Raw genomic sequence first — 15,152 nt, forward strand, 5'->3', positions numbered from 1 at the left:
ACACGGACCGGATGCTTGAGCAATAACAGGACCATTTTATTTTATACTCAAAACTCAGCCACACATCTGAAATGAATATAAACCCTGTATCTACTCTTTAAATGATAGATTTGTATTGTATTAAATTATTTATATTATATATTTTGTTATGTTGAAAAACAAATATTGCTCATCACATAAAACCCAACAAGTGGCCTTGTGGTTGGGGAAGCCTTTTTTCAACTGTAAGAGGTTTAAACATACTGTAGATAACAAATTCCCCTATAGGAATAAAAAATGTATCCCATTATAGTGCAAATAAGAAATGAGACAAATGACAAGTAGAGAGTAAATCTCACCTCACAGAGTTCGCCTTTCTCCCCTCTGCTTTCATGAAGACTTTCACATGATCGAACGGAGTGTGCACATACATCTTCAACCTGAAACAGAAATTCACATCAACAAAGGAGGTTAGAGACTCAACTTTTAACCTAAAGAAGCCAATAAAAAAACATGGGAACAGGGTCTGGCTACCAGAAAGGTCAAAACACAAAGAGCTCATTGAGTGTAGCACAGACGGGACCCAAATGTACACTTGTCTGGTCTGCTGACTGATGCTGACTGATAGATGTACAGGCTATGACTGAGGTTTCTTGTGTAAGGGACAATCCTCCGCGCAACTGACAGCCCTCTGTAAACAGCCAGTCAATGGGCCACGGAGAGTTAAACCCCACTCGCTTGAATCTAGACTCAGCAGAGGTTGTGTCTAAATGGTTGGCACTGGACCAAGTTATTCTAAAGAGTTACTCCGGTCAGCAATATGCTCTGGCTGTAGGTTTTACAGTAGACTGCTCACTGCCGACTGTTATCAGTAGAAAGGTTAGGTCAGAGGAGTCAGATCGCTGTTCTGCTGGAGGTTCAGATTAGAAATACTGAATGTTCTGCAATCAGAGAGCCTGCCTTGTTCAAAGACCGCAGTTCATGGTGAAAGACACATGAGCCTGGGAAATGAAAAAGAACGTGAAGCAAGAGCAAAATTACAAAGATAAATGCAGGAAAGTAAGATTGCGGGAATTAGACACACCAAACGAATCCTGTGTGACTGAAATTGGATTGAGTTGGTTGATATTAAAAGATCAGGACATGAAATGACCTTTGAATTACAAACTGAATGTTCTCCTTAGTTACATCGAGATATCCCACATTCAAGTTGAGCACAATTGTGACAAAGTGTGGTGGCACAGATCAGCAGTGTTAAATGAATTCTTAAACGTTCACAATGAATCTACGGTTCATTTTAATTAGAAATTAGGAATTTGCTGTAGAGAGGAAAAGGAGGATTTCAAAATAAATGACTTAGTGAACATGAATCTGTTAAGAGCTATATTTATGTCTTCATCTATTCCTTCTCATACAGGGCTCTTGTACATGCACACTGATTTGTACTTAGTCTGTAACTGAGGCATAATCCCAAAACTCACTGCTGCCAAACTCAATTACAGGGGCTCTGGTCTGGCGTGCAGGCGACGGTGAACCTGATACAGGTCATCACAACCAAAGCTGCAGTCATGGCTACAAACTAGGGATGTCACTATAACAGAAAAATAGTAGTCAACACTAATACCAGTGAAATTAGACGATTCTTGATACCAATTCGATACCATGGTAAAAAACTAAAATAAAACAATAAATCCCATATACTTCAACATACACTCCTTAATTAGCATTTGCATACTGGTTTTTGTTAGGAAGTTAAACAGGTCATAATTCCCTCTCTGTTATCTATTTTATATTGCTGTGAAACATCTCCTTCAAAACAACTGGATTTATTACATTTTCTCGCCAAAAACTACATTTTAAAAGACAACATTTGAACACACCATGATAATGTTACAATTTACCTCCCAATACTCATTTTACTGACTAGATCCTGAACTCATCATAATGTAAATCAATGGTGTCGCAATGTAGGCTTTTGGTCGTCACTACGTTGTTTTTTTGCAACCAGAAGTGACACAAGAGGGTGGAGCTAAGTACAACCGAAAGCTGAATAAGACATTTTTAGGTGACCAAAAAGGTTATAATTAACTTTCATTAATTAAAAACACACTGTGAAAGGGTTAAAGTTCCGAGACCAAAACACGGACAACTTCCAGACCGAACAACGCCGTGGTAGGGACCTGTCAATCACAAGGTAGCCACGCCCTAAAGCAGACCCTGCTTTATGGTGTATTTGACTCTAAATGGGACCATAATTTACTAAACGAACATCATGCTGTATTGAAGAAGACTTGAAACTAGTGATTGAGACCATAAACTCATGTTTACAATGTTTACTGAGGTAATAAATCAAGTGAGAAGTAGGGTCATTTTCTCAAAGACTGTTAGCAGCCGGTAAGCAGCACAGTCCTGCACAGAGCTAACAGCTAACGTTAACTAGCTCTCATCCTGCCGATTTCAACACAGATTTGTTGTTACTAATGTCGCATTATCAGGGAAACAATAGGGTGCCAGCCCTGCACATGTCAATAGTGAGTTTACTGCGTCCCAAATACACTTTCTGTCTTCCCAAGGACGACAGGATGTTAGTCTTGAGCGCTAACGGTACCTATGGTACTGTAGAAAAGCGGGTATCGTCACATTTTCAGAATTTTGGCATCGACTTGGTACCTATGTATAAGTTCTCGAGACATCCCCACTAAAAACGGCCTATATTTTTAGTTAAAGATTGGTGTAGATAGTAAGTAAATCTGGTATAAAACAGGTCTTTGTATTTCTGTGTTTTAACAACTGATTCCTGTAAGCAGCAGTGATGCTCAGGCTGCATCTTCACAACACAGTTTTAGACGATAAAAAAAGGTCATATGTAATGTTCCCAGGACAATACGATGCAATAGCAAATTAATGAAACCGTGTCACACTGGTGTTGGGATTAGTGTTTGATATTATACTATGCTGCAATAGTGCAGATATGAATGTATCTGCATTTCATCAGCAATTACTGTGAGCAATTCAATTAGCTTTGTTTCCCCTAGCCTCATTCCCAGTTGTGGGATGAGAATCCTGAGAATCCAGTAACTAAACACAGCCTCACAGTTGTTGCCAATAACAGAACTGCTCAATTGAACTTTATAAGAGAAGAAACTGGGTTGAGCAGTAGTCGTTATCCTTAAACTCAGAGGTCTTCCAAACCATATATCAAACTGGTGTTGACTTCTGGGACTATTATCACATTGTTGAGTTTTCTACTTCTATTCATGAGCCCAGTGACGGAATCAAAACAACTCAGTAGTTGAATTTGTAAATGCAGCACATCGTTTTGAGGTTTCTGGCTTTGCTTCATGACTCAGCAGGAACTGTAGTCGATGGCACTAGATGAACTCAATATAACTAAACAGACATGGCAACAAAGCTACATACTGGACATGCTAAATAATGTCTTTGGACTTATTGCCAATATGGACACAGCTTTCACTTCAGCTGTACACAGTCCAAATGGCCTGTTGCAAAGGCCCCAGCACACCTCTAACCTAACACTATCCCCTCGTTCATCAATGTGAATTAGCTGCTTGGTCACACTCTGCCATAAAACGTGGACACAGTTGGACATGGAAGCAAAATACTAACAACCACCACTGATACACACAGCAGCTCACTGCTGTTTGTTAGGTCTGTCCCTGATCACAACAACAGGAACTCTACAGCTTCAACTGTGTGTATTACATGTATTTAGAGAAGCACAGATCCACTTTCATTCAGTTCCGATCCGATTCCGATACCTGAATTTGTAAAGCAATATATATCAACTGTAGGTTAAGTAGGCTTCATATACAAACAGGTGTAGGAGTGTAAATTGCTATGGCAACTCCTATAATGTTTTGAAAAACTTGAACACATCAAGTGCACAGGAATTATCAACTACTAGTAGATTTCTTTATATCTATTATCTATTCAAATGTAATAAGAGCATTTTCAAAGAGTTCAATGGCAAACTGACAACTCCTTCAAAAGGTTTTCAAAGTGAATATTTGAGATAAAGGTGCAAGAGCTGTGTAGAGAAATAATTATCTACACTATCAAATAAGTTAAAAACAACAATGTGTGCAATTTAAGTCCATTCTAACCGATCGAGAAAGTGGCGCTCTAGGTCGATGTGATTGCTCTTTAATTTCTCACTGAATTGTTTTGAGAATGACCGGTTTGTGCATTATGGCTGTTTTTGTGTTGCATACAATCTGGATGTCATGCTCGTTCACTTGTGGTGTGTGACAGTTGTATTTGTCTGCTTGTATTGTTTGTTTTTATTGTTGTATTGTTGTTCATGTTGCCCTCTTGGCCAGGTCCCTCTTGGAAAAGAGATTTTAATCTCAATGAGTTTGTCACCTGGTTAAATTAAGGATATAGTATAGCTTACAAATATCTCAATGAGCGCTACACAGAAAGGTTTACAGATGTTATATTTTGGGGGAAAAAGAGCACTGGTATCGGATTGGTATTTTGCCAATACCCTGAATTTTGAGTTAAGGTATCCGTATCCAGGAAGAAAAAGTCAGATCTGTGCATCCGTGTAAAATATGCAAATATCACATGACACTAAAGTGTTAATGTAAAAAGGCTCACTTTTGACGTGTCACAGGGTCCGACTCTGTGGGATGGATATAAGGGGTCAAGATCTGCTCCAAGGTTTGCCTGTCGGACACCCTAAAACAAGAAGGAGGTTGTGAAGGAAAAAGCAAATGTGGGAGAAAATATGTAATTGTTAACATCCAAATCATAATGGAGAACGTCTCGTTGTAGCTTTTACAATCCTAGACAGATGCAGACTGTGCACCTACATCAACCGAAATGTTCCATACAGCCTCAAGCACTCCTTTTGAGTATTGAAACAGTGTTGATCATTTTCTTTTTTAATGAGTATATTATTCAAGATAAATGAATATTGCTGTGTAACTCACCTCCTCTGACTGAACTCTGTGCTGCTCTGAGGAAAGATGAGCTTCACGTGCCACAGGAACTCTTGTTCTCTAAAGGAGACACAGACAAACTCATTTTCAGTTTCAGCTTTTCAAAAACAGTAGTGCTTGATGCCTGTTTTTCACAGACAGATGAGGTCACCAGCGCTCTCACAGTATTCCCTTCACAGTCAAACACAAATGTCCTTGTTTAAATTCAGAGCATAAAATGGATTCAGCCTTAATCTGTCCAAGACAATACGCCTGGCTGCTTCCAAAATCTTGTCCATCTGTGTGACTGTGTGTGTGTGTGTAAACGAATAAACCAGAGTCGCCATGGAGACCATGACATATACACTCAATACTAGGACACCAGCTGGTGGATATCACATAATGATCACTTCTTCTGGGGTAATACTCTGGGCAGTAACTATTAAACGTGGTTGGTTTTTTTTTTGGGGTTGCTGGGCGTGCTCTACAACCAAACATGTATCCCTAAACAGCTGCTGTGTTCATACGTACTAATGTCATCTAAATGTAATACATCAAACAATTTAGGAGATACGAAAAAACGAGATGTAATTCCGCCTTTATTCTTTTACAGTAATGGATTAAGTAATAGTAATTTTGAATTTAGCCAGCCAATACACCAACACATTCAAATAAATCGGACATTACAGAGAATGATTTCTGTTATGTAGATAAAACCAAGAAAAACATGGAAAGTATAATTTGCTGCCCCTGAGGAATAGGATATAGTCTACTGGCACAGGCATCAAGAAATCCTGCTCTCCAGTCATATACCCCACATACTGAGTTGAACCTAACTACAAGGACTCGCGTTGACCAAGACCACAGAATTTGCCATATATAGGGTGGAGCTGATTCCTCAACCCGTTCTCCATCAGAGTAGAAGGACGGAGGCCTTGATGGATCTGAAGGATGAAGATGAAACATATGACGCAAAAAAGCATAATTGTAAGGCACATAGGGGAAACCTTGTTATTAGGGCTCACCAATAGCGATTCAGAGCACAACTTGGATGTTTCTTTTGATATCTTTAATATAAATAAGATTGTATCTTTTTTGGATTTATAGTAAAACAAAGCTCTGTTACCGGTAGATACAGTAGATTTAATATCATTTATTTATATGTCAATATGTATATTCGCCGTGCAAGTATGTTAATATGTTGTAATTTAGTAATGTTTAAAGCCCCCCTCCAGTGTATCTTGGCATTTTTTATGATATTTCACATTTATGTGAGTCATTTCCTGACAATTTGTTTTTGACGACTTCATTTTGTGCTCAAAGTGAAAGAAGGTTGTTGCTAGAACGGGGAGATGACGCATGACTATAGTAGAAGCTGCAGGCCATACATCATCCTCCAAGCTTGTGCAGGTGCACTCATGCTTCTTTGCGTCTGAGCGGCAAAGCAATAAACATTGTTGTGAGATGAGACAGTAAAGAAGAACGATAGTGAAAGAGAGTCGGTGTATTGTGCTAATTCTTGTCTCAACTGTGGTCTGATTAACAGTTAATTAATCAAATGAAGTGCCATATAGCTAGCTGTTTTTCAAGCTACTGTAGCTGGTTTCTTATATAAACTGGGTTGAAAAACGATGCCATCCTGTTGCCATAGTAATGAATTACGTATGACTATTAACCACATTCTCTGTTTGAGAAAAAACATTAACCAAAAAACAGGAAGTTATACCGGCCGGAGGGGGGCTTTAATATGTTAACAAATGTGCAGTTGGCATGTAAGGTTGGGTATGTTAGCATTCTGTGTCAGCATTAGTCTTTAAATATAGCTGAGGCTGATGGGAATTCAGTCATTAGCTTTAAAGGTGAAATGATTAGTCAATTAATCAATTAGAATATCAACAGAAAACTATTTTGATAATTTATTAATCATTTTAGTCATTTTTTCAAGCAACAATGCAAACAAAAAAAATCTGGTTCGAGCTTTTCAATTGTGAAAATGTGTTATTTTTCTTTTTTATATAATTGAAAATTACAACAGTTTATGTAGATAATTAAGCTTAAAGTGCACCCATTTGGACTTAAGATAAAATATATGTTAGTGTTCAGTTGTGTTTGGAGAACAATAAAAACAGCAAGCATTTAACATTATGTTTTCATTCTCTTGTTATTGACAAAGACGTTTAACGTTTGGACACACAATGGACGTTTATATGGAATGGACAAACAGTAAAATACTGGTCAAATAAAACAGTGCAAAGATTTAAAGTACATATTCTGATTAGCTCCATAAATCAGTGTCATGAGCTGCTCAACTCGACCCCCATGTGTCTTTGGACAGCAGGCATGGTTCTGGTGCTTGTGAGGCTGTTTTGTGGATCCAGATGGTGGGATTATACAACAGGGGGCATGTTTTGTTTCCTTGAAAACAGAAACAGGATGGGTAGGAGGAGTTCTAAAGTGAAGAAGTATGTGCAGAACTGGCAGAACACCCAATGAAAGGTGGTTATGAGTTTCCACTTGGCTGTAAGGAGAGGGTGAAGGGGTAAAGCTGTAGGGAGTGAAGGCAGCGGCAGGCATGTTGGGAGTGAAAACAAGGGGCTGGGAGGGGATTCCCTACGCAACCGTAGACGTACTTAACACCTCTAACCCCTTAGTCAGAGGAATTTATGTGTTTGCTCGGTTTTGGCTGAGTTTCTTCTTTAGTGCAGCGGTGTGTGTGCACGTGTAAATGTGTGCAGGTGTGTATGTGTTTGTACGTGCAAGCGAATGAGGGTGGAGCACCAGGTGTGATGCCATTATTCTGTCATTACAGCAAATGGAAACTATGTCTTTCAATGGAAAAGGGGCTTGCCTAAAGATGCATGCAATCATTTCAGGCAAGGCCACAGTGCATACCTGGGATAAGTGCCATCATTCATTGTTGGGGGAAAAAAGAGGAGAGAGCAGCATGAAAAAAAGTCAAAACAGAAGCATCAACAGCAGATGACGACGGCTTTGAATACCAGAACCTGCTGAAAAACATCAGGATGCACAGCCCTGTCCTTGAGCAAGGCATTTAAAACTCTAAAGGAGAGCAAACAATAAAAAGCGAGTTGTGCAAGGCAGTTCCCAATTTGTAACTGTGTATATGAGTAGTACAGTTCCTGCTGAAAACATGCCTGTTTAAAAAGATTAAGCGCTTAAACCACACAAAGATTATGTTGAAAGGTTTATAACCTCAACAGAATCCCATGCAGTAAACTATTTGCTTCATGGCCTGCATTAAAAGGCATTTTCTCCTTCAAGAGGGATTATTCATCAAACAGCTTGTTGGACCACAAGAACTAAGCTTAACCAAACAAAATAGGATTGATACATGGCCAGAATGGAGTGGTAAAAAATGTAAACGTGTTTCATTATTAATACCGTACATGTGATTAGGTTGTTAGTTGTTAGTTTCTAGGGACAAAACCGGACTCCTTCAAATCTCTCAGTTCATGACTGAGCAAATGAACGGCTATCAATCTATAACGTATGTTTTGTGTTTGCACACATGTGCGGAAGCATACTCTCCAGAGTCCAACATTTCCTAAGGGTAGGCACTGGGCAGGACATTTTGTGATCAGCTCTGAAAGTAACAGTATGTGCGTTTGTTTTGTCTCATTCTGAAACCTCAGTTTCCTGAGAAAAAAAAAACTTGAGGTTTCAAATTATTTTCAGCAGCCTGAGCTGCTTAGACAGGATGGAAGTGGTCATCTCTTGCTGCTTCCCAAGTGGTTGCTGCTTCCTCTTTCTTAAATTGGCAGCACAATAGTATAGTATTCACTATGATACACAATATTTACACAATAAAAATAGCTAAAATCACTAGTCTGGACTTCTTGTGAAAACTTAAAACCCATAAAGTAGGCCCACAGAAAGCCTCACTTTTAGGAACAAAGGCCTGTTGCTGAATTTGTAAAAAAAAAAAATATATATATATATAGTCAATCAATGTAGGGACTGATATTAATATGCAATAGCAATTGAAGTTATTCTGGGGCTAGACTGAAAAGTTGGCAAAAGCACGAGCGATGATTCAGAACAAGCCTTTCACCTTAAAACCAATCATTGGGATAAGTGGTCATTCCCGCTATTGGCTGAATTAGTCATCTTTACCCTGACTAGCTTTATAAATAGAAAGTCTGGAGTCTTTGGTGAATACTATCTTTGTTCTGTTCTTCACAAACCTGACTACAAAACTGTAAGAGTACAAAGGGTGATATTTGAACTTTAAATGCATTATTATCATCTTACATAAAGAATTGCAAACCATTAGCATTCCAGTTTGCACCTTTGCCTCTTTCTCTAAACTTAAACGGAGTCTGAGCAACTGTCTGCATCCGTGAGGGAGACTGAGAAATAAAGCAGACTCAAGAGGAGGATGGATGAATTCATTAACAAAAACCCACTCTGTTGATTAAGTAAGCAATTGGAGTTGCCTGTGCCATCAACACTAGAGAGCAGAAAGCCTGACTGGTGGTCTGGCAGTCAGTGCAGATCCATCTGGTTGGATTAAGGATTGGACAGATCCAACAAAACTGGTGCAGCATGTGGAACCATGTGTCCTGTGTATCTGCCCGTCAGAGGTAGATGCCAGGATTTGGGTGGCAAGTGGGTGCTGGTGGACTGAGATGACAGGACTTTGGGGCCTCTCTACTGAGATACAACAAATAAATCAGTATCTAAAGCCACGCACAACCTCAGAGGGTGGAGTGGCAGAGAGGCTAATGCACGAAAGGGAGACGAGACAAAGATTACAGGCAGCTGCATCGTAAGACTCGTCTTTAAGTCCTGGCTTGAGCCTGAGTTGCTGGACGAATGCCGCAATGTTAAGTCATGGATCTGCTTTCCCTGAAAAGCTCAGAACACTTTCCTCAAGTCTAGAGGCAAAAAAGATGTTAACGTGTGGAGGGTCTAAGTATGCACGTGTATGTCAAAGGAACGACAGTAGTCTACAGCGAAGCTAGCAGCTTCCTTGAGGCTGTGATGATCATTACTTGGGAGAAAAAAAAGGTTGTTGAAAGGATGACAAATGGAGCAACATTTTCGCTAGGCTTAGAGTCTTACCACTAATGGGGCAAAAAAACATAAATTTGGGTCTGATGTGCATAGGCATTAGCTTTAGGTATCCTAACATGAACTGACGTGTTGGACCGATGGAAAGTTTGACCCATGCTGAAGTGAAAGGATAACCCAGGTCATTAGGATTTATCCTCTGGGGAATATTTCTACCAAATTTGATGGAAATCCATCTAATAGTTGTATATATTTTGCAAATGTAGCCACCTCTAGAGCCAAAGCATTAGTGTGGCTTAGAAAATGAGAAAGGTTTCATGGCCAAAAGTCATTAACACTAAGTTTTGTTCTTGGATGACAAAACCTATGTAATTAATTTTGAACAACACATGGGAACCTAATCATTAAAATTCAGTCAACCAAACATGACACCTGGCAAGTTTATATGCCCTCTAATTCATGCAGCACACTCACATTTCTGGTAGTTTGGAAGTTCACTTAGAGCCAGAGAGCAGTATGTAGCCCACAATTAATGTGGCCAATTGTGATGACAGCGTTTGCAACACTGATGAAACTAGTGCTTGCCGTTGTGATGTGAGGTTTGCCTCGGATGGCAGTCGGCAGAGACTCTGCTCTGCATCAGCAGTGGTTAATCACGCCAATGGCAGCCAAAAGGCTGTTTCACTAAAGCTGCTGCTGATTGTTTCATTTGAACTTAATTTTGTGTGCAAATTGAATAATAGTCGTCTGCTGCCATGCAATCTAGGGTGAAATATGGTTCTGTCTACTTAGATCCATGTGTGCATTTATTCATCAAATGCAATATTTCATACACCACAAAAGGTTTCTACAGCATTACATCATTTTCAAAATTGCATTAATTGGCCTAATTGAGGTACTTAAATTACACCCTTTTTCCATTGTCCCAGTATTGCAAGCTTTAGCTGTGGCATGTTGCGCAAGTGCATTTCCACGGCACCTTACCAGCAGGAACAAGACCAAACCGTTGCTTCAATAGGACGCCTACCATCTCTTTTGTCGTACTACTGCTGCTGTAATGAAATCTGGTGAAGTCTGGTGAACTAATGTTTGCGCAAGCTAAACACTTCCTGCTGTTGAGATTAAAAGCTTTCCACTAGCGAATTAATGGAAGGCTTTCATTATGAAGCCGTTACAATAGTGGCTGACTTACGGCTGGAACATGCTTCTCCAGAATGTAGGTACTAACTAGAGCATTTGAGGAGTCAACCAACCACGTTTGAAGCCAAAATGACCAAATTTTTGTTAACAATAAGTACTTGTAGGTGGAAGTAATCATTAGGTGGCGCTAACATGCCATTTAGTACTGAGCCACAAGCAAAAAAAGAATGAGAACAAATCAGTTTCCCTTCACACAATAACACGGTTGCTTACAGCAAGCGAGATATGATTTTATGGACTGAGCAGTTGCAGTAAGAACACGTGGATGATGATGATGAGGATCTTGATTATTTTGTGGCTCTACGAGAAGCTGAAGTTACTGCGGAGTGAAGACGGTTTGTTCGACAGCTGAACAGAAAACTGAAGCAAAAGGGAACGTTAAATAGGGATCCACTGATACCGATATCGGGCCGATACTGACTCAAATATAGCTGGATCGGGTATCGTGACAATGGGGCCTATCTGTTCAATTCTATTCTCTTTGTATACCATATACATTATATGCTGGAATTTTAATTCCTGTTTAAGTTTTGACCCATTTGTTGCTGCATTAAAAAGGTTTACACTTGAATTGTAATTCCTGTTAATTTTGAAGATTTTCTACCGTGTTACTGGTGTACGATTTATTATTTTAAGAATAAATAACAGTTAAATTTAAAGAATATAAAATGATATCTATGTATCTAATGATTCCAGTTACTTCCACACAGTGAGGCATACAGCTTATTAATTTAACACTGGTATTGGATCGGTACCCGTCCGATACCTGGGCGGTACTGGGACTGAAAAAGTCAGATTGTGCATCCCTCACAAGAAATACATTCAATGGAAGATGTGATGCATTTTGAATATTTTAGGATAAATGCATGGAGCTTTGACAAGCTATAAGGCACGGCAACACACACAGTGTCTCCAACAGACATATCTACAAGGTTCACTGGGTCCACAAATCTATTTCTGGGTGATTATGACTCCACTCCATTTACAAAGATTATTTTCCCCACAAGTAGCACTTGATTTTTGAGTTCACTGCACTTCAACACCTGTCAATATCAGGCAACAAAATTAGGTCTCTTCTAAACCAGAGAGCTGGGTTAAGTGAGGTTGATTCCCAGTAAATGGTAGACTGGCATACATGGCACAAATCCACAGCTTCTCGTATTACCAATGATCTCAAGTTATTATAGAAATATGTGCAGTTATTATCCACAGTAACTGCCTCTGCGATATGTTGTCCGGTCCACTCAAGCTGAGGAAAATGCCCTGCCATGCCAGGCTGGTGCTGTAGAAAACACAATTCCACCCTAACACAGTTACTCCCAATGTTCTGCCAAATGCCAGATATTATATACTTGCCCTCCAAAGGCTGGACTGAGAGACAGCCTGTGATTTTTCGTCAACCTCTTTACTGTTTGTGTCTTGTTTTTTGTTAATTAGTCACCGGCAAAAAGGTGGAAAGAAAGTAGTTGCATGGCCATTATTTTGCGTACAAACATTTTAATCAAAGAGATGTATGCTCACAAACTCACACACATACGTTCACACTTATATTGACACCATTGCCAGGCATGAAAGCCCTCTAGTCAGCTGCCTGCCAGTAATGATCCTTGTCTGGCAGTGCGAGTGCGTAGCATGAATATGTCGCTAACCAGCTGCAGTCACACTCCTCGCACATCTGCTTCTTATATTATGTACTTGGTACATTCTGAAGCATATTCTCTCTCCGTCTCTCGCAATTTATTGTATACCTTTCATCCCATCCCTTGTGTCCATTTGCTGGTCTCTGAATGGGACACTGTTGCAGTTAGCTGAAACATCTTCGCAGTGAGAAACTAACCAGACTAAACAAAGAAATAAGGCTGTGCAGCTGGCCAAAGATTCCTCTACGGATAGTGCAGCAGCAAAAGCATAAATATTCATCTTGTCTCTTTTGCTGGAGCAGTTGTGGGAATTTAGCACATTTCCCACATTGTTGTCCCTTTATAAAATAACAAAAACTTAACAGTCTATATTCTGGTCTCATGCTACAAAAAACTTTCTGCCACCATCTGACAAGAGTTGGAAATGGGTAGTATGGGGTTGGAGAGTGTGCTACTACAACCTGACATAATGTTGCCTCATCCTGAGATGCACACATTTAACTCAACGCCTGCAAAACACCAGAGACAGACATGACAGAGTGGTAGACTTTAAGGATGGAAAAGAGGGTGGCGAAAGGGAAAGCAACAACATTAAACCAGCTGGAGAGACTGACAAAGGTTTCTTTTTAGTGGCAATCCTGATTGGCACCCAATGTTGTCCCTGGGCATTTCAGACTCGTAAAACTTTAATATGCAGTTCAATAACCATTTTCCCCCCTCGTTCCCTCCTCTATTCTTCCACAGAGGGATTAGAGTGGCAGCGCTCAGCCTCAAAAGAAATGGGAAAATGAGTGGCAGGAGGTTGTCCAAGGAGGGAGAAAAGATGCCAGACATGACAAGACCACCAGTAGAACGGAGCAAATTGGAAAAGTGCCCATGCGAAAAGAATTACTTACTACTTCAGGGTCTAAAGGAAGTAATAAGCCTCACTCACAAGTCTGCAAAGTTGACCACACTGAAATAATTTCTCCCAAACTACCAATGGGGGAACGGTTAAATAACAACACCAGCCTTGTTGGTGGTGTTGTATGTCATTATGTGTGTAATTTAAATGATAAAATAGTCATTAAAATGCCATTTTACCTTTTTCTACAGTTCCTTCACTGACCGTAATTACTAACTACCGCCAAATTTCGGATGAGGTCAACAGCTGAGGAACAGCTGGGCACTGACCTTCTCCCAGCCAAACTTCTCTTAAAAACTCATCTGCATCATGTACGTATATTTGGTACAAAGAGTGACTACTGGTCCTATACTATCTAAGCTTGAAGAGGATAGACCTACTGATGATAGACATAATGTTGCTCAAATACATTTTTAAACTTTAACAAAACAACAAGCCATCAAAACGTCTATTGATGAATGACTACAGTACACATATACACTCACCAGCCACTTTATTAGGCACACCTGTTCAATTGCTTGTTAACACAAATAGCTAATCAGCCAATCACATGGCAGCAACTCAATGCATTTAGGCATCTAGAGGAGGTGAAGACGACTTGCTGAAGTTCAAACCGAGCATCAGAATGGGGAAGAAAGGGGATTTGAGTGACTTTGAACGTGGCATGGTTGTTGGTGCCGGACGGGCTGGTCTGAGTATTTCAAAAACTGCTGATCTACTGGGATTCTCACGCACAACCATCTCTAGGGTTTTTCAGAGAATGGTCCGAAAAAGAGAAAATATCCAGTGAGCGGCAGTTGTGTGGACGAAAATGCCTTGTTGATGTCAGAGGTCAGAGGAGAATGGGCAGAGTGGTTCGAGATGATAGAAAGGCAACAGTAACTCAAATAACCACTCGTTACAACCAAGGTATGCAGAATACCATCTCTGAACGCACAACACGTCCAACCTTGAAGCAGATGGGCTACAGCAGCAGAAGACCACCCGGTACTAGCACCGGCCACTTTATTAGGTATACCTTGTACCTAATTAAGTATACCTTGTACCTAATTAGGTACACCTTGTACCTAATAAAGTGGCTGGTGAGTGTAATTACAGAGCGTGAAACACACGTAGCATAGCTATTGTTTTTATTCCCCCAATCCTGGAATAGTTTTTTAGGAATTGTTCCTTTAGAGGCCCTGACACACCAGGTCGACGGTCGGCCGGTCCTCGAGTGCAACTTTTTGGCCAAGACAAAGGTGACTTGAGGCGACGCAGCTGGTGTCCTTCGGCACCGCTAGTTCTTTGATGTCGGGTTGGTGTGTCTGGGCCTTAAAAGGAACAGTCTGTAGGATTACGAGGGATCTATTAGCAGAAATGGAATATAATATTCATAACTATGTTTTCATTAATGTATCATCACTTGAAAATAAGAAACATTGTGTTTTCGTTAGCTTAGAATGAGCCCTT

At 40.0% G+C, this 15,152-nt stretch overlaps 1 protein-coding gene across 2 annotated transcripts in view; it reads right to left on the reverse strand.

Moving 5' to 3' along the window:
• Window positions 1-15,152, reverse strand: part of znhit6 (zinc finger HIT-type containing 6) — a 33,504-nt gene that overhangs the window by 8,953 nt on the left and 9,399 nt on the right. For both annotated transcript variants that reach the window (XM_074634983.1, XM_074634984.1), the window contains exons 6-8: window positions 4,935-5,003; window positions 4,600-4,680; window positions 339-419 (exon numbers count right to left, since the gene is read on the reverse strand). In XM_074634983.1, the coding sequence (XP_074491084.1) occupies window positions 339-419; window positions 4,600-4,680; window positions 4,935-5,003 (231 nt within the window). The remainder of the gene's footprint in view (window positions 1-338; window positions 420-4,599; window positions 4,681-4,934; window positions 5,004-15,152) is intronic.

The sequence above is a fragment of the Sebastes fasciatus genome, chromosome 5, assembly GCF_043250625.1.
Source record: "Sebastes fasciatus isolate fSebFas1 chromosome 5, fSebFas1.pri, whole genome shotgun sequence".
In the NCBI taxonomy this organism is placed as follows: domain Eukaryota; kingdom Metazoa; phylum Chordata; class Actinopteri; order Perciformes; family Sebastidae; genus Sebastes; species Sebastes fasciatus.